The following is an 18,943-nucleotide window of genomic DNA, read 5'->3' on the forward strand; positions in this document are numbered from 1 at the left end:
AAAAACTTTTATTGATTTAAAATAGCTAAAAACAGCAGACACGTTGTCATTGTCGGATAAAATCTGACTGAGTGTATAAGGCTCAGTCAGATGACTAAAAGCGGTAAAACGGGTGCTGCTAAAATCTGGACAGTCAATTAAAAGGTGTCTAATCGTTAGGATTGTGCCACAGGACACACACATAGGAGGGTCATCAGCCCTCAGTTAGTAAGCTAGCATTTTCTTTTATAGTTTACAACAACATGTCACTATATACACACCATGATTTTTTTTGTGTTTTATTCAATAATGGTGCTTGATTCTTTTTCAGTAAGCGAAAACACAAGAATTTGGTCCACTGAAACCAACATGTTCCACAAAAAGACCTTCTACTCTAAAAAAAAAAAAAATTGAGTACAGTGTGCTGCATGGTGGGCCCCATTTTATTTGAGATTACAGTGAATGGTACTATATACTGAGTTATCATCATCATCATGCACTTCATTTCCTTCCTTGAGGTAGATGACCAGCAAGATGTAATATTCCACACATCTGGTGAAACCATGGAGGCGATGTGCACACACACACACACACACACACACAAAACCCCCCCACCCACACTGGTTGAGCTGAAGGCCAACATTGCAACAACGATTGAAAACATTAGTCTTCCGATACTGCATTAGGCGGCTTCAAACATAGGATAAAAAAGGTGCTCATTTGTGAAAAAAAAGTGGTCAATTTCCATACACTGTAATCATATCGATGTTATTGTGGTGTTAGAGGATAATAATAGGTAAGATAATATACTGTCTTTAAGCTGTATTTAATTAAATGTCAAAATAAAGCATTTAATCTGCATCATGTGACTTCTTGATGGCCCTGTATGTATATTAATTGAAAGCTATATAATAGAGAACAACATGAACTTTTACTTAAAATTATTCAAAATTACTTAAAATTTTGCAAATTCATTGTTATGTCTTCTGAAGGTATCAGTTTTATTTTCTTTGTATTCAATTTGATATACATATTGTTTAAAAATAATAGGAATATGATAAAAAAAAAATTATACTGGTTATCTTATGCTTTATTAATTTAAGAAAAATTTTCCTGACATAATCAGACAAACTGTAATTTAATAGACAGTAGGACTATTATCTGCAGAATCTGAAGTTGATGGTATAGAAGAAAGATATGGCAACATCCTTGGTATGGAAGAAAAGTAAGTGCGAGCTGCTGCATGCTTCAGATGGACTGCATGAATGAATTCACTACTATAAACCTGCATACAAAACAGAGAACGTTATGAATAAATACATAAAAATGGAATATAATATTAGATGAACAGCAGGAACTAACAAATAACACACTACTGCCATTATTATTAGCCATATGGGGGGAGAGAGAGAGAGAGAGAGAGAGAGAGAGAGAGAGAGAGAGAGAGAGAGAGAGAGAGAGAGAGAGAGAGAGAGAGAGAGAGAGAGGAGTAGAAAGGAGTAGAAAGGAATCACCAAGAAAGAGAAGAATGATGATATCCAGCTCAGGACCCTAGGTTTGCCAGGCCTACTCACCAGATGTGGAACTACTGGAACTAGCCCATCTTCCCGTGGTGTGTACGAGTACCCGGAATCATGTATCTAGGTGACTGATGCTTCTGGGTAGCCAAGTGGCCAGAACATAAGAGAACACACATAATACACACAAACTTCCGTCACACACGTACCTGGCCCATTTTTAGTGATACTGTTCTTCACAGAGATACGAAGCTGAGTTGAACTGAGGTTCTAGGAGCCGCCCCTTACATAAACACATGTCCGCACAATGATTGGCCTACTAAATCCACCGATATCAATCCCACAGAGCACTTGTGGGATATTATGGACAGGCATACCAGGCGTCTGGGTACACCAATCACCTCCGTACCTGCATTGCTGACCGCATTGCACACAGCACGGTTGGATATACCTCCCGAACACTTCCGACATTTTGTTAGCATTAACATTAGCAGAGGCACACGATGCAAGAAAGCAAGCTTATGCATCATCAGCCAAGAAAAAAAAAAAAAAAACACCCTCCCATTTCACCCCTCCATTTGTTTCAAATGCCTGTCCAGCTCAACCTTAAATTTATTTACGCTATCAACTTCCACAACAAAAGATGGAAGTCTCTTCCACCAATCAACCTGCCGCTGGATAAATGCAAATTACCGCACATCTATTCTACATCTGTCTTTCCTCAGTTTAAATCCGTGCTCTCTCTTCATCTGAGCAAGAGGAAGGGGAAGAATCCCATCAGCGTTCAGTTTGCTCAACCCATTCAAGGCCTTATACACCTCAATGAGAACATCTCGCGTGTATCTACACTCCAGGCATTGCAATTTGCAGAACTTAAGCCTTTCTTGGTAAGAGCACCACTTTGTTGCCCTCACCAATCTTGTTGCTCTTCTTTGTACTCATTATAGCAACTCTACATCCTTCCAAAAATGAGGCCCCCAGATCTCTACACAGTACTCTAGGTACCATTGCCTTGACTATTGTGATTATAAAGGGTTAATCACATCCCTGTCCCCGCTAGCAAAATTGCTATTACCATTGACGCGAACTTCCTACTTGACTGTACAATTACTGCCCAGGTCTTTTCACTTTTCACTTCACTGATTGTACTACCACAGAGTAAGTAGATTTCTCTTCGGTTTTTGCTACCCATATGCAGTGCATTGCATTTGTCAATGTTAAACATAGTTGCCACTTCTCAGCTCATTTGCCCAACTTATCAAGATCAATTGGAGCAGCATACTGTCTTTACTGTCGTTAGCATCCCTGCCAACCTTTGTTTCATCTGCAAACTTAGACATTAAGCCTCATATACCTTCATAAATATCATTGATAAATATATAGAAAACAACAATGGGCCCAATACTGAACCGTGGAGTACTCCACTAATAACATTTGTTCACGAAGAGCAGTGTCCATCGATTAACACTCCCTGTCGTTTCGTACTCAACCATCCAACCAACCTCCAGTCAATGGGGACCTCCCCTGAGTCCAATGAAACTCTCATAATTATTGCTAAGGGTTTGCTTACCTCCTTTGCTGCCTCGTTTAATACAACTGGATAGATTCCGACCACCCCAAGTGCGTTTATATGTTTAAAATTTCCCCTCCACTTTGCTCTGAGTTAACACAAAATCACTTAGCTTCCTGTTATAGTTCGTTAAAGTTCTGGCACTCCACTCATCGAATACCCCTCATGTGTGAATGTAGATGCAAAAGTACTCGTTCAGTTTATCAGCTACCTGAGCATCATCAATAGTCAACCCATCTATGTTAACTGGTCCTGAATCAATGACACGACGGATAGCTACTGTATTGGGGGCACAAGGGGGCCTTCTTCAGTGATCACTAAATGTATCTATTGTGCAAAGCGAAAGTTTGAGGTCTCAAATTGACAATTTTAAATATGGCAATGAAAGTTGTTTATTGTGTAGTAAATTTTGATTCGAAGCATTGCAACAATATTTTGTTGCCGTGTTCAAGAGGAGAATAACTGGATTAACCTTGCAACTACCCTTTTTTTTTCTGTTCTTATTGTTTCTCCTATGGAGTATATTTGAAACGAAAGGAAATTTCAGATCCTGCTGAAAAATATGTTGTTGTTGTTGTTAGGTTTGTTGGTGCATCAGCAACTGTGGCTATAATGCACTGATTTCTGACTAGTATATCTTTGCTGTTGATGCTGATTCTGATAAAAATTTAAACAAGGTGATATTTATCAATTGATTTTAGGAAAACAAAAACGTCATCCATATCTTGACGATCTTCCAGAATATTACGTAGTGTAAATTGATTGCAATTTTCGGAAAGTAGGGAGAAAGCAGTTTTTCGTTCTCTTAGATATAGCGGGCATTCGATAACGATATGCTTTACAGTGAGTGGACATGAACAGTTACTGCATTGTGGGGCATCTTCCTTTCTTAATAGATAACTGTGAGTGAGGTATGTGTGACCTAAGCGCAGTCGTGCTAGTACAGTTTCTTCTTTTCTATTTCCTCTCAGACTGGAGCGCCACTGTTTGGGTTCTTTCTTTATTTCAAAAAGTTTATTATTTATTTCTTTTTCCCATATATGTTTCCACTGTTCTTTAGAGGTCTGCTATATAATGGATTTATAGTCAACATAAGGGGTCCTGAAATTGTAAGAAATAGGATTTGAAGCATTTTTGGCAGCTAAATCTGCCTGTTCATTTCCTGGGATTCCAGAGTGTCCAGGAATCCAATAAAAAATTATGCGGTGACCACGTGCATGAATTGCCATTAACTGAGTCCGGATTTGTTGTACCAGAGGATGACTGTTGGGGTGTTTACTTTGCATACAATTCACGGCACTTAATGAATCGGTATATATTATGGATTGAGTATATGAGGCTTCTTTTATTTTCTCCAGGGCTAGTAAAATACCATACAACTCAGCAGTATAATTACTACATTCTGAGGGAAGCTGTTTGGCGATGATAGTATCCGGCAAGACTACAGCTGTACCAACCTTACTGGCAGTCTTGGATCCATCTGTATATATCTGCACGTAACTCCTAAACTGAGTGGAGTGGGCCAGATGTAATTGTCTGATGTTAATATCTGGAAGATTATTCTTCCCCCATTTCTGGAAATATCTGTCAACGTATATTGTGGGTATTTGCCATGGCTGGATTTGCATGCTAGTATCCTGCATTATGTTATTCATGCTGATTCCCAGCTAGTGTTTAGAGCTTGAAGCCTAATGCCAGATGGTTTGTTGAGACGTGATTTAGTACGATAGAGGTTTTCCCATTTTGGTCTGAAGAGATATTGCCATATCGGGTGATGTGGAAAGCTGCTGATTTTTGCGGCATAATTTAGGAGAAGAATTTGTCGCCGAAGGTCTAGCGGCGGTTCATTGGCTTCCGTATATAGACTTAAAATGGGAGATGTACGAAAGGCACCCAGTGCTATTCGAAGTGCACTATGATGAATGGGATCAAGCCATTTCAGGACACTTGGCCTGGCTGAGGCGTATGCAGGAGATGCATAGTCTAAGCGGGATCTAATTAATGAGCGGTATAACTGTAGCAACATGTACCGATCTGCACCCCATGACATAGAGGAGATTACTCTGAGAATATTTAGTTTCTTAAGACAGCTGGTACGAATATATTTTATATGTTCAAGGAAGTTTAATTTTTTATCAAGTATTATACAAAGAAAACGAGTGCTTGGTTGAAATGTAATACAATGGGAGTCTAACTGGAGGTTTGGATCAGGATGCAATGTATGTTTACGACAGAAGTGTACTGCAGTTGTTTTCGGTTTAGAAATTCTGTAGCCATTGTTTTTGGCCCAAGAGAGTATTCTATTAATGGTGACTTGTAGTTGTCTCTCAATAAGTCGCATATTTTGAGAATGACATGAGATGGCAAGGTCATCAGCATACAGGTATGCATCAACTGTGTTAGGTATACTATTAGTTATAGAATCGATCCTGATGGCAAAAAGTGTTGCACTCAGCACTGAGCCCTGGGGAACTCCCTCTTCTTGAACATATGTGCCAGAAAGTGACGAGTGGTAGAGGACTTGGAAGGATCTGTTAGATAGGAAGTTCTGAATGAATTTCGGGAGATGACCCCGAAGACCAGATTTATGTAAGTCCCGAAGAATCCCATAACGCCAAGTTGTATCAAATGCTTTCTCGATGTCAATGCATATCATAACAAAGTGCTCATTTCTTAGAAAGGCGTTCCGAATATTTGCTTCTGCTTTGATAATGAGATCGAGCGTCGATCTACTTCTCCGAAAACCATACTGCCTTGGACTCAGAATGTTTTGAGTCTCCAAATACCACGTTAGTCGGGTGTTAAGTATTTTTTCCATTGTTTTTCCCAAGCAACTTGTTAAGGAGATAGGTCGATAGTTTGTTGGATCTGTGTGGTCTTTTCATGGTTTCGGGAAGGCTAGCACATAAGATAATATTACCCCACCAGCTGGTGGGGTAATATTCCTCTAAGAAAATTCTATTATAGAGTAGTAAGAGAGCACTTAATGATCTTTCACTTAAATGGGAAATCATTGAGTAATAAATTCCATCAGGACCTGGAGCACTGTTTTTCACTTTTGTGAGCGCATTAAGCAATTCAGTCACGGTCAACGGCAGATTGTATGAATGTTGGAGAGCGGTATTAAAATTCAGTTTATACTTTTCTGTATCGCGTTTTAGCATCTGAAAGGCTGGTTCATAGGCCGAAACAGCTGAGAGTGATTCAAAAGACGAGCCAAATGCATTAGCAAGTTCTTCGGGTTCAGAAATTTCCTTTCCTTTCCTTTCAGAAATAGAATTGGGGAAGTAACAAGTGGGTATTTGCCATTGATACGTTTGATTTTTTCCAGACTGTAGCAGTATCTGTGAATCTGTTTATTGTGGCAGCATAGCGTGCCCATGCTTCTTTTTTACTTATCCGTCTTATATAACGAGCCTTAGCCCTTGCTCTTTTAAACTGTAGGAGGTTGGCTGTGGTTGGATGTTTTCTAAACTGATTCCAGGATTTATTTCTTTCTCTTTTAGCAATGCTACATGCTTCGTTCCACCACATTTTTGGATGGAGTCGGATTTTAAATGATGATTTCGGGATAGCGGATTCAGCTGCTGTCATTATTCGTTCTGTGATATAGCTTACTGCAGAATCGATCTTGTCAGTTGCAATGATAGTGGAATCTAAATGAGCTATTTCTTGATATTTAGCCCAGTTGGCCTTGTCAAATTTCCAAATTGTTCTAATTCTGTTGATCGGAGGAGAACTTGTACAGAAATTACAGATGATCGGAAAGTGATCATTACCAAGAGGGTTGTCAGTAACTGTCCAGTGTATGAGAGGAAATATTGTTGGAGAACATACTGTTAGGTCAATGGCAGAGCTTGAGCCAGATGGTACATGAACATATATGTGATCACCTGTGTTTAAAATAGTTAAATTGTGTTTATCCAAGAATTTCTCAATTATTTTCCCTCTGCGGTCAAGCTGTTGAGAACCCCATAGAGGGTTATGGCCATTCCAGTCACCCAGAATACAGAAAGGAGCGGGTATTTGTCCTACTAGGTCATCTAAATCAGCAAGGGTGAAAGCGTGGTTTGGTGACAGATACAATGAGACTAATGTTATCGTTATGCCAATAGTGATACGGGCTGCAACTGCCTCCAACGGTGTTTGCAAGGGAACAGGTGTGGAGGGAATTGAAGAGTTTACTAACAGCGCTACTCCTCCGTGTGCTGCATTAGAGCAGTTTCTATCTTTTCTATACATGGTGAAGCGTTTAACTGTTATAGATACTGCATTCGTCAGGTTTGTTTCTTGTATGCATGCTGCGACGGGCTTATATTCACTTAGCAGATCGTAGAGGTCATCTAAATTAGCATGAAATCCGCGACAATTCCATTGAATCACTGTGTGCATTGTTTGGTTTTAAAATGAGGGTTTGGTTTCTTACGGCGGATTTTTTTGTTTGCGCTTGTCTACTTTTGTTTTTTCTTTTTTTGGGAAGACTGGCCTACCGGTGTCAATGTCATCCTCTGGATGAATCTCAAGAATTGAGTCATCTTCATCTATCTTTTCATCAATATCCATGGTATCAGATATAAATTTAGTAGTGTTGCTTCTTTCAGGGGTCTTGGCTCGTTCATTTGGTTTCTCATTAGGCTTCTTATCCGGAGGTATTGTTACAGGAGTATTTGCTTCTCGAGTAGCATATTTAGGAATAGGTTTTTTCTTTGATGAGGAGAGGAGCAATTTAGCCCAACCAGATATTGAGATATTTGGAGGGACTGAGCAGTCTGTCTGAGTTTCTACTGAGCGTAGCCGTTGGGTAACTGAAGCATATGTAGGTGACTTAGCAGGTACTGCAAAATGTTTTTTAGCTTCTTGATAGGATACTTTCTGCTCAATCTTATATTTTTGAATATTCTTTTCTCTTTTCCATTGAGGGCATTCCTTAGAGAAGGCAGAGTGGTTACCATGGCAGTTAGGACAAATTTGCACTTCAGTGTTACAGTTTGTGTGTGTATGCTCTTTTGATCCGCAGTTAGCACAAGTGGCTACACTTCTGCAGACAGCTTGGGAATGACCAAATTTTTGGCACTTAAAGCACCGGACTGGATTTGGAATGTATGGTCTTACTTGGCATCTAAGATAACCAGCTTTAATATAAGTAGGTAGATTTGGTGTGTCGAATGTTAGAATCACCGTCCGTGTGGGAGCAGGTTCTCCATCTCTTTTAATAACAATTCTTTTGGCTTGTACCACGTTTTGATCTCTTAGTTCATGCACAAGTTCATCCTCTGATACGTTTAATAGATCCCACTCTGATATTACCCCTTTAGAGGAGTTTAAGGTGGCATGTGGGGTAACCTTCGTGGGAATTCCACCGAAAGTAGATATTTTCAATAGCCTCTCAGCATGTCTATGTTCGGTCATTTCGATCAATAAATCTCCGGATCTTAATCGCCGAACCATTTTTGGAGGGCCAGCCACATTTTCGAGACATTTCTGTATCAAAAATGGGGACAGCTTACTCAATGGTTGGTCTGTGGAGGAGTGTAGTATTAGAAAGGGTGGTGTGGTCTTATCCATTCCTTCTTTTTTTTGTCTCTTAGCATGGGATACATTTGTGTCGACATGATCTGGATTATGTTTGTCTAGCTCTGAATCATAAGATCCACACGAGGACTGTTTATTTTTGTCCATCGTTGCTCCTTTTAGCCCTGGGAGAGTGGATTTCTTCTCCCAGACTTCCGCCCCGCCACGTGGAGGCAGGAGCGGTGCCACCTAGTGGCCAAGCGGTTGGAGAGGTTAGTTTGTTAGTGCGAAAATTAATAAATATACTAGGAAAAGAAAGGTAATTTTCCTTTCTGGGTTCTTACTTAGGATCTGTTAAGTACAGAACCACTTATAAAGAAATAAGGATGAGAAAAGCACTGGAAAGAAAATATAACGAAATCACTTAGAAAGAGCACTATATATCACTTAGGAAAATCGCTTGGACACTATCGCTTGGCACTCGGGGCCGCTGAAAAATATGTTTAAACAAATAATGATTTGTAACGAAATTAAAAACGTTATTTTGAAACTATAATGGTCATTTTATAAATTGCGCCATAATTTATCCGTATTACAGAATCAGAATAAACTTTAATTTACGTGAAATGAAATAAAACAAATTGGATATTGTAAAAGTTTAATTCTAAACAAAGAAACCTTTATAAATTCATGTATTTAGTTTCATTTGAAATATTTTCATGAAACATTTGAAACAAATTTTGAATCCGAAAAATAATTTTAATGATTTACAGCATCTGATGGTCTAATTGTGTATATTAGGCACTCTAATCAGCAGGATTCTCTAATGATTAAGTGTCCCTAATATACTCTAATAAAGAATATAAAGTAATTCAAAGGCCTTCAGATACTTATAGTCTTCTATAAGTCCATTTTTAAATGGGTATTCAAGAAGTATTAGCACTTTACTATTTATTGGACCATAAACCCTAATCAGAATACGCTGCGCGCAACACATAGCATATTGCCCCACTCACCACCCCTACCTTATGCATTACGCCAGTTTATGGGAGACATATCCGTCCGTGACTGATTCAGGTAAATCTCACTGGAATTGGGTAACAAGCTGGCCTCTGACCTCTATTATCCCCGCCCTTAAACAACTTGCGCCAATCCGATACACCGTCCAGTGCGATTATGGAATATCCACCAGTCCGACGTATCACATACATTACCTCACCAACATCCTCTTCCTCTTGTGTATGATTGGGTGAACTTTCTAAATTTAAATAGCACTTTCTAAATTTAGAAAATGCAAAATCTACATCGCTCACCTCCAGCTGAAATACCTTTCCTCAATCCTACGGATCGGCAGTCAGATCATTAAACTGTGAACTGCCTCCCCAAACTGACAATCAAACACTGTCAATTTGAGGAGCTAGTTGACCATGATAATTTTTCCCTGACACCCCCAGACCCAAATTTCGACTCTTACAATAATCCTCAAAAATCATTTGGAAATCCAGACAGGCCATTAAAACTTACATTTCCATACAGGGTGTTTCAAGTTGGATAGATTCCAAACAACAAGTATTTGGTAGCTATCGAAACCATTTAAAGCAGGTTCTTGTCCAGCCATTTTTCATAAAAGGGCAAAATTTCTCAGGCAGTTACAAACCAATCGGTATCAAAAACTAGATCTTCAACTGTTCTTCAGTATCAAATGGATTACACAAACACAAATCAGTCGAAAATATCTCACAGTTCTGGCGAAATCGTAAAATATTCACTCACATACATCGCTGTCAAATAATCATAGCAATTTGTCCATCTTCAATAACAACATTATATACCATTATTATGAAAAATATATACAAGGATAACCCAGTTTAATATAAAACTTATATTAAACTGGATTATCATTGTATATATTTTTCATAACCATGGACCTCAGTACACCAGGCCCATTCGTTACGGTGTACCATTATTTGTTGTAAAACTGTGATGGAAAAACAATAATCACAAATCTAACATAAGTCTAAACCTAAAAATAAGCTAAACAGATCCCCTTGCATTTTAACTGAAATACACTGTATATTAAATAAAATCCCAATTTCCAGGTTACTGTCCTAACGTCTATCTGTTCTGGATCTCCAATGAGCCGACTTTCGTTTGTCATCCTATTTATTCAAATATTTTTTGACATCACAATGAGTGACGTTACCTCCATTCTTGTTTTTTAAGAACACTTAAAATTGTTATATTTCCGGAATTTTATTGTTTCCACTGACCTTTGTTCCTCTTTCTCTGTTATTTGGAACACTCATTTACCTCCATTGCTAATGTCATTTCGAAAGACTCCTTAGAATATATTTGGAATAATATTTGTGTAATAAGGTTTCGAAATTTTTCCTAACTTTTTTTACAATATATTGGTTTAATAGAAAGGGTGCCATGTCCATATTTAAGAAATCCTCCCCACCAGTTAATATCGAGACACCTACATATTTAAAAATAAACTTTATTCACAGGAAACTAATAATGCGTACTGAAACCTTTAACCTTTAAGATAGCCTCTTGTCTCGGTCAGACACTATCCATACTTTATGGTAAATGCCCTCCGATATTTTCGCTACCCAGTCTTCAAAGTGGAGAGCCAATTTAGCACTGTTTTTGGAGACAGACCCTACATCAGCGTTCTGATGGGCATTTATGAGAGTTTGAAGAGTAAGGTAAATGCCCCTGAATGAATTAAAATGGGGGCCCCAACACGCTTTCTCAGCTGCAGAACTCAACGCCAGAGCTGATTCTTGTGAATCACACAACACAGCGGCAATCTTCAAAACAAAATGCGCTGGAATCATAAGAGCTCGTTACTGTCGGTGATTCTACTGTCAGGAAAACAGCAAATATGTTGTGCAAGGATTAGACCGGGGTATGTATTGTTTGATGTTTGCAGAGCTATCAAGACCGGATCATGACATGATATTTCCAAGGGTGATGTCTTTGTGTGTGAATAAGGAGTGCGAGGATATTAGGCACGAAATCAGCGTTGTTACGGGCCTTTATGACAGATCGAAGAACCGGACGGATGCTCTCGAAGGAATTAAAAAATGGGGGCCATCCAGCCCTCAGCTACCTACATCAATACCAGAGTTTGCACTTGATTATCCGTTAAAAACATCAGCAATCCCCACGAAAGAATGATCTGGTTCTACAGGAGCTAGTTGTCGATGAATCTGTTGTCAGTGAAATGGGAAATAGGATAGAATTTGTTAAAAGGATAGGCGTAATGGGAGCAGGAGATGACTGTGTAGAGTAGATATCATCTTTTAAGGGCACAAAAGGTGATATTGTAATAAAGGTTGGCACCAATGACATTAAGAGTAGAAGTAAATAGTGCAACTTCTGTTCCCGTGGACACTTCAACAACTACAGCTTCAACTGTTCCTACAACAACTACGTCTTCATCGGCCACTGTTAAATAGTGCAACTTCTGTTCCCGTGGACACTTCAACAACTACAGCTTCATCTCTTCCTACAAAAACTACGTCTTCATCGACCACTGCTGCATCTCTTTCATCATCAGAAATCACTGCGTTACCTCAACTGCAACAAGAACTACATTGGTATGAATTCTTCTGTACCACCCTCCCTATCTTCTATCTTATGCGGAGGGATAATATTCTACCACAAAATACGCTGTGCTGCCGAGAGAGACACTGCTTGGCTGTACGGCTACAGAGAAACATTTATGTAGACGAACAATTTATGTATCTATATAGACTCAATGATCTATTTAGAGTACAGTTTACAAAGTATCCTGTGGATTATATTCACCCGTTGTTCCCCTCCTTTGTATATGGCCGACCGGGCTAGCCGGGTGGGTAAAGTGCCTGCCTGGCAACCCAAAGGTCGCGGGTTCGATTCCCGCCTTGGGCTTGGATCAAAGTACTGCAAAAACCTTGGGAGGTGCATTATGGCCACAGAAGCCTATGCGTCAACAAACTACCTACCACCTTTGTATATATTTACTGTGTACATATTTAGTCATGTATATGTATTATATGTGATATACGTGTTTTGTTCAATAATAGTAAGTCCTGCAAAATCCTGAGGACTTTTAGGAGAAGTATGCCTGTGGCATATGATTTGTTCCACGGATACAAGGTCAATATTTATGTAGCTGTATATCAAGAGTTTAGTGTACAGACTACATTGAGGCCAACAAATCTTATAATGCCCTTCTGGAATGATGCTGAATCCTGTTAAAAATTATGATAACTGGCCCTTTTGCTGTCTATTACCATGTATTTGTGTATTATCCATGATCTGGGAATGTGAAATGTTAATTTATATGGTCCACAAATCTTGGTGCTCTCCTATTATAAACTGATTAGTTAAATGTTCTTGCTTGGTTGCTATGTATTTTCTATGTTTTTTTTTTTTTTTTTACTTGCTATTTGGTTTTCTATCTGTGCTCTATTTGTCGGCAAGGCGCCATTAAATACGTTTCTAGGGCGATGATATAAGTTACTGTTTACAGCTGCGTTAATTAATTAACTGCTTGTTGTTGGTGATTATACATATTACAATGATATACTAGAATGCCTATATTATCTGCTACAGTGCTTCATTTGATTTATTACAATGCTTGTAATTTATTAACTGCTCTTGTACACGTTGCGATTACAAGTGCTTTCCGTTATTTGTAATCATTACTTGCCGTTGTTGTTTCTATCGCCGCGATTACTGGAGAAATGGCTTTCCTCTGAAGTACTGGCTTAAATAATAATAAATACTGACTTAAGTACACATACTGAAGTCCATTAATGTTTTAAGTCTGATGCCCTATCACGTTACTATGTCTTTGTTTAATTTTCGAACCATCCCTCCCCTCCCCATGGCCATTTGGTGTGTACACAGTGTAGTGCAACCACAATTCGTGTGCAATTTTCTAGCTCTCCGTTCTCCTGATAGTGAGATCGGAAAAGTGGCAGTAGGATATTACCGGAAAGAGGGAGCATCCCTCAATTACAGGCAGCCAAACTTAGTTTTCTTGTTTCCAAACACACTACTTGTATAAAAACGGACGTGGCACACTCCAACAAAAATGCCAAAAAAGTGTGACAATAACCCCACTGTTAGGGAAAGAATATATACTTATCTCAGTCGAAGAAGAATCCAATAATGAAGGAAATGCAGGGAAAACTACCAACAACCCTGCACCAATCACAGGAGCCTTCCATCCAACTTGTTGTTGTTGTTATGGGCGTTTAATGGCGCATAAGCTACTATGGCTATAATGCGCCTACTTCCATCCAACTAGTGGACATTTTATGTAAAGGTTCCCGGCAAGGATACAAGAACAGCAAGACACCACAATAAACGATGCAGAGGAAGTCCAAACAGCTGATGAGACTTCTCTTGGTACCTCCACAATAGACTCGTCATTGCTCTTAGGCGAAATCTCCTAGACACTATGAAACAAGGTTGACAAATCAGAGAGAAACTGATATCAGATATAACAGAAATATGGAGCCACCTGGAAAGGCTTCTACTAGACAAAGCGATAGACAAAGAGAAGCTAAAGACGGCCCTCCAAGAGAAGAAACTACAACTAAGAGCTTTACAGAAAAATACCAGGAAAATCGCTTTACAGAAAAAAACCAGCTAAAAATTGCACCGACGAAAACCATATCCATCTTGCTGAAAGGAACTCTTCAGGTACGGGGACCGCCCCAAATAAAAATAAATGGCCTGACCATCAAACTCACCAAGCAAATGAAGTACTTAGGAGTCATCTTAGATAATAAACTATCCTACTTACCCCACCTAAAACACATAAGAATGAAAATAAGAAGATACTCAGCCGTAGTGGCTAGGATTATGAGGAAGGATCGGGGTTGAAAAGACGAACTCTAATGCTATATTATAAGTCAATCCTCACCCCAGCAGTAACCTGCGCAGCTGCAGTATGGTACACCAAAACATCACTAGCAACCAACAAGAAATTCCTGGACATAACACATAGGACCATCCTATTGACATCCACACGAGCTTGCTTCACGGTAGGTACACCTGCGCAGCAGGTGCTGGCTTGAGCGCTTCCAATGGATTTAGAATCTGCGAAAGCAGGACTGCTGTACCTGCGCTTAAAGGGAGTGGCTGCAAATTATCAGGACTTCACAATCAACCCAGAAAGCATTCGAAAAACGGAAAGAGTCCGACTACAGACCTATCTCCTTAAGGAGTGGCAGCAAAGATGGACAGAGACGACAAAAGGCGAGATCACTCGAACCGAACAAAATATATGTAAGGGAACCGGTCTGGTTTTTCCCGGTCTTGCACCTGACCTCTTTACTCACAGGACATGGACCCTTCAACCAAAAATTGTTCGGCTTCGGCCTCACGGATGACCCGAAGTGCACGTGCTGGGAGGTCGAAAACTGGAACCACCTGCTTTACGACTGCCCACAATACGAAGATCTCAGATGCACCCCATCACGAAAAACCATTACCTCCCCAAAGGATTTTAACATCACTTCATTGACTCGGAAGAGGAGTACCGAGCGCTTACTCAGTACGCACAGGACCTCTTCACAAGGTGAAAGGTGTTAATTGCCATACATCGAGACTGATAGTAGAGTATCATAAACAAATCGCATAAAACAGAGTCAATCCCTGGAAACGAAAACTGTGGAAGAAATGAAAATGAACAGAAAAGAAAGGGAAAAAGGGATAAAGAAAAGAAGAAGGGAAAGAAGAAGAAGAAGAAAAAAAAGGAAGGGACTTGCTCTATGAGTGTCCCAACCTAAATCAAGTGGACAGGAATAGAGACAACAAACCGCAGCCTAGTTCCAAAGCCTTAAGAGGACACCCTAGCGCCCTTCAACTTTAAATTCTACTTCCCGGGAGCACGGTTCTCTCGGCCCCCAACCTCATTTCTACTCTGTTGGCCATGGGCATGCCCCATTGAAACTTGGGGCTGTGTCGCTATTGTCCCCAAACTTCTGCCTTTCTCCCCTCCCCCAAACCTGCTACCCCTATCTATCTTCACGCTAGCGAAGCCCCCACACGCCTAAATTTAAATACATCCAGAATATCTTTGCCCACGACCCGGTCTATCAATTAAAGCGAAATCAACCCCCACGATTGACGCTGGTATGTGTATGCACGTTGTGTATATATGTGTATGCACGTTGTGTATATTCACGCACTTGTGTATGTATCCTGAGCAGACTGAGGGTATACAAATACATATAAATATACGTATTTGTTGTATACACACATAGGTACATACAATATAATAATATATTTATTTTATTATTATTTTTTAATTGATTAATTAATTTATTTTATTATTATTTTTATTTTATTTATTTATTTATTTATTTATTTTATTTTATTGTTTTTTTAGGTCCTAGCCACTGAAATCTCAGGAAATTAGGTGGCACGATCTGCCAGAGTAAATAACAATGTTACTGGCGTAACAGTTATTTACTCATATGAATATTTCTGGTGATCTAACTAGTGATTTGGCCACGTCCAAGAAGGATATATTACAGCATTTAATGTGAAAATGGAAAGAAAGTGGGATTCTAGTGACACTGGGGAGGTAAGCAGGTTATTTGTCGCCAGTGTCACCTTTACTTTTTATAATAATATTAAAAGGTGTTTCCTGGCAATGGAAACATTATATGTTCTTACTGGTCATGGGTCACTGAACTTTAAGTTGTATTATTTTAATTTGGTAAGTTCCCTATTTAGTATTTTTTGATTGCCTGAAAGTTGGAGGCAAATCCTTTATGACTGTAATCTACACTGAGTGATCACTTTAGTATTACCACCCTTATGAAAAGTGAATGCGACTCGTTGACCACGTGAGGTACAAGAGTGCGGAGATAGTCGTTCTACGTAGCATAGATAACGTTGATTGATTGGTTGAGTTTTATTGGCGCATCAGCAACTTAGGCTATAATGCGCCAAAACCATAGATAAGGTGTTAATGGTTCAGTGGGTAGTAAAATTCCGAGCGTGATGCGCAAAAGGAAGGATTTATTCGACTTTGATATACGACTGACTGTGGGTGATCGACCAGCTGGTGTCTCGATTTCCCAAACGGCTGAACTGGCGGGGTGTTCGAGAGTCGCCGTAGTTAAAGTGTACCAGGACTGGCGCCAGATTGATCAAACAACGACCCGACGGAAAACTGCAAAGGTCAGCGAATGGTTGAAGTTAGAGGTGAACGCCAGGTCAGACGACTTGTACAGGTGTCCACTGCCGGGCTGCAGGTGTTGCCCGGAGCGCTACCCTTGGATCTACATTTGTTGTATCGTGGTTTTTGCTACGTATTAAGAGGGAAATTCCTAAAGAAATTTTTCGTATAGAGATCAATATTCGCTCTGACTGTGGAGGCGAAAAGAAAAGATGTAGGAATGAAATAATCAATTTATGGCAGACAAGATGGGATACCGTACCTACTGGAAGAGTGTCCAACTTGTTTATCCCGAACGTGACTTTTCTGAATGATTAAGAGGTTCGCAATTGGTTTGCACCTAGTTTACAGTCGTCATTTTTATTAACAGGGCAGGGGTCAAAGAAGGAGAAATTATACGCATTAGGACTAAGTAACACGGACCTTTGTTTTTGCGGGGCCAGAGAAGGCTGGCAGCACATACTGTATAATTGTCTAATATATGACAAGGCCAGGACAGCGATATGTAAAATTCTTGATATTATAGCTCCAGGAGAAGAAGCTATATTTTTAAGAGACTGTAGTAAGTTTCAGATGTTCCAGGTATTTGCTAAAGAAGTGTTTGAACTGAGGAAAAGTATGATTCCAGTGATACGAGGTTGATCGAATCCATCTGGTTGGAGGCATCGAAGTTTTTTATGCTGCCGTTCTTAATGGTTGCACAACTGGAAGATCTACTCTTCTTTTCCTTATCTCTCTCTCTCTCTCTCTCTCTCTCTCTCTCTCTCTCTATCCCCCCTTCGGTTTTTCCCCCTTTCGGTTTTTGCTATATATATATATATACGTATGTATGTATGTGTATATATATATATATATAAATATATATATACTATAAATTTATAAATAAAAATATAAATATATATACTAAGTATATATATTTATATATTTTTTTTGTTATCTTAGTTAATTATTTTTATTCTTTTCTTTCTCTTCCTTTTGGGTTTTTTTTTTTTTTTTTTTCATCTGGATTGGACCCCAGAGAAGGAAATTCTTTTTTTCTTTTGTTTTTTCTGTTGTCTCACACCATGGGTGTCCCATCTACTGGAACTAGCCCATCTTCCCGTGGTGTGTACGAGTACCCAGAATCATGTATCTAGGTGACTGATGCTTCTGGGTAGCCAAGTGGCCAGAACATAAGAGAACACACATAATACACACAAACTTCCGTCACACACGTATCTGGCCCATTTGTAGTGATACTGTTCTTCACAGAGATACGAGGCTGAGTTGAACTGACGTTCTAGGAGCCGCTCCTTACATAAACACATGTCCGGACAATGACTGGCCTACTAAATCCACCGATATCAATCCCACAGAGCACTTGTGGGATATTATGGAAAGGCATACCAGGCCTCTGGGTACACGAATCACCTCCGTACCTGCATTGCTGACCGCATTGCACACAGCACGGTTGGCCATACCTCCCGAACACTTCCGACATTTTGTTAGCATTAACATTAGTAGAGGCACACGATGCAAGAAAGCAAGCTTATGCAGCATCAGCCAATAAAAAAAAAAAAAAAAACATCCTCCCATTTCACCCCTCCATTTGTTTCAAATGCCTGTCCAGCTCAACCTTAAATTTATTTACGCTATCAACTTCCACAACAAAAGATGGAAGTCTCTTCCACCAATCAACCTGCCGCTGGATAAATGCAAATTTCCGCACATCTATTCTACATCTGTCTTTCCTCAGTTTAAATCCGTGCTCTCTCTTCATCTGAGCAAGAGTAAGAGGAAGAATCCCATCAGCGTTCAGTTTGCTAAACCCATTCAAGGCCTTATACACCTCAATGAGATCATCTCGCGTGTACCTACACTCCAGGCATTGCAATTTGCAGAACTTAAGCTTTCTTGTAAGAGCACCACTTCGTTGCCCTCACCAATCTTGTTGTCTTCTTTGTACTCGTTATAGCAACTCTACATCCTTCCAAAAATGAGGCCTCCAGATCTCTACACAGTACTCTAGGTACCATTGCCTTGACTATTGTGATTATAAAGGGTTAATCACATCCCTGTCCCCGCTAGCAAAATTGACATTATCATTGACGCGAACTTCGTACTTGACTGTACAATTACCCCCCAGGTCTTTTTACTTTTCACTTCCCTGATTGTAGTACCACACAGTTA

The 18,943-nt window shown here is 39.6% G+C and overlaps 1 protein-coding gene across 1 annotated transcript in view; it reads right to left on the reverse strand.

Annotated features, from left to right (window-relative positions):
- Positions 1–1,117: 1,117 nt before the first annotated feature.
- LOC150086888 (IQ motif and ubiquitin-like domain-containing protein) overlaps positions 1,118–18,943 on the reverse strand; it is a 257,010-nt gene continuing 239,184 nt past the window's right edge. Inside the window, exon 11 of the mRNA XM_090371662.1 lies at positions 1,118–1,264. Coding sequence (XP_090227788.1) covers positions 1,118–1,264 — 147 coding nt within the window. The remainder of the gene's footprint in view (positions 1,265–18,943) is intronic.

The sequence above is a fragment of the Mastigoproctus giganteus genome, chromosome 4 (genome assembly GCF_048544385.1).
Source record: "Mastigoproctus giganteus isolate SK-2022 chromosome 4, ASM4854438v1, whole genome shotgun sequence".
NCBI classification, from domain to species: domain Eukaryota; kingdom Metazoa; phylum Arthropoda; class Arachnida; order Uropygi; family Thelyphonidae; genus Mastigoproctus; species Mastigoproctus giganteus.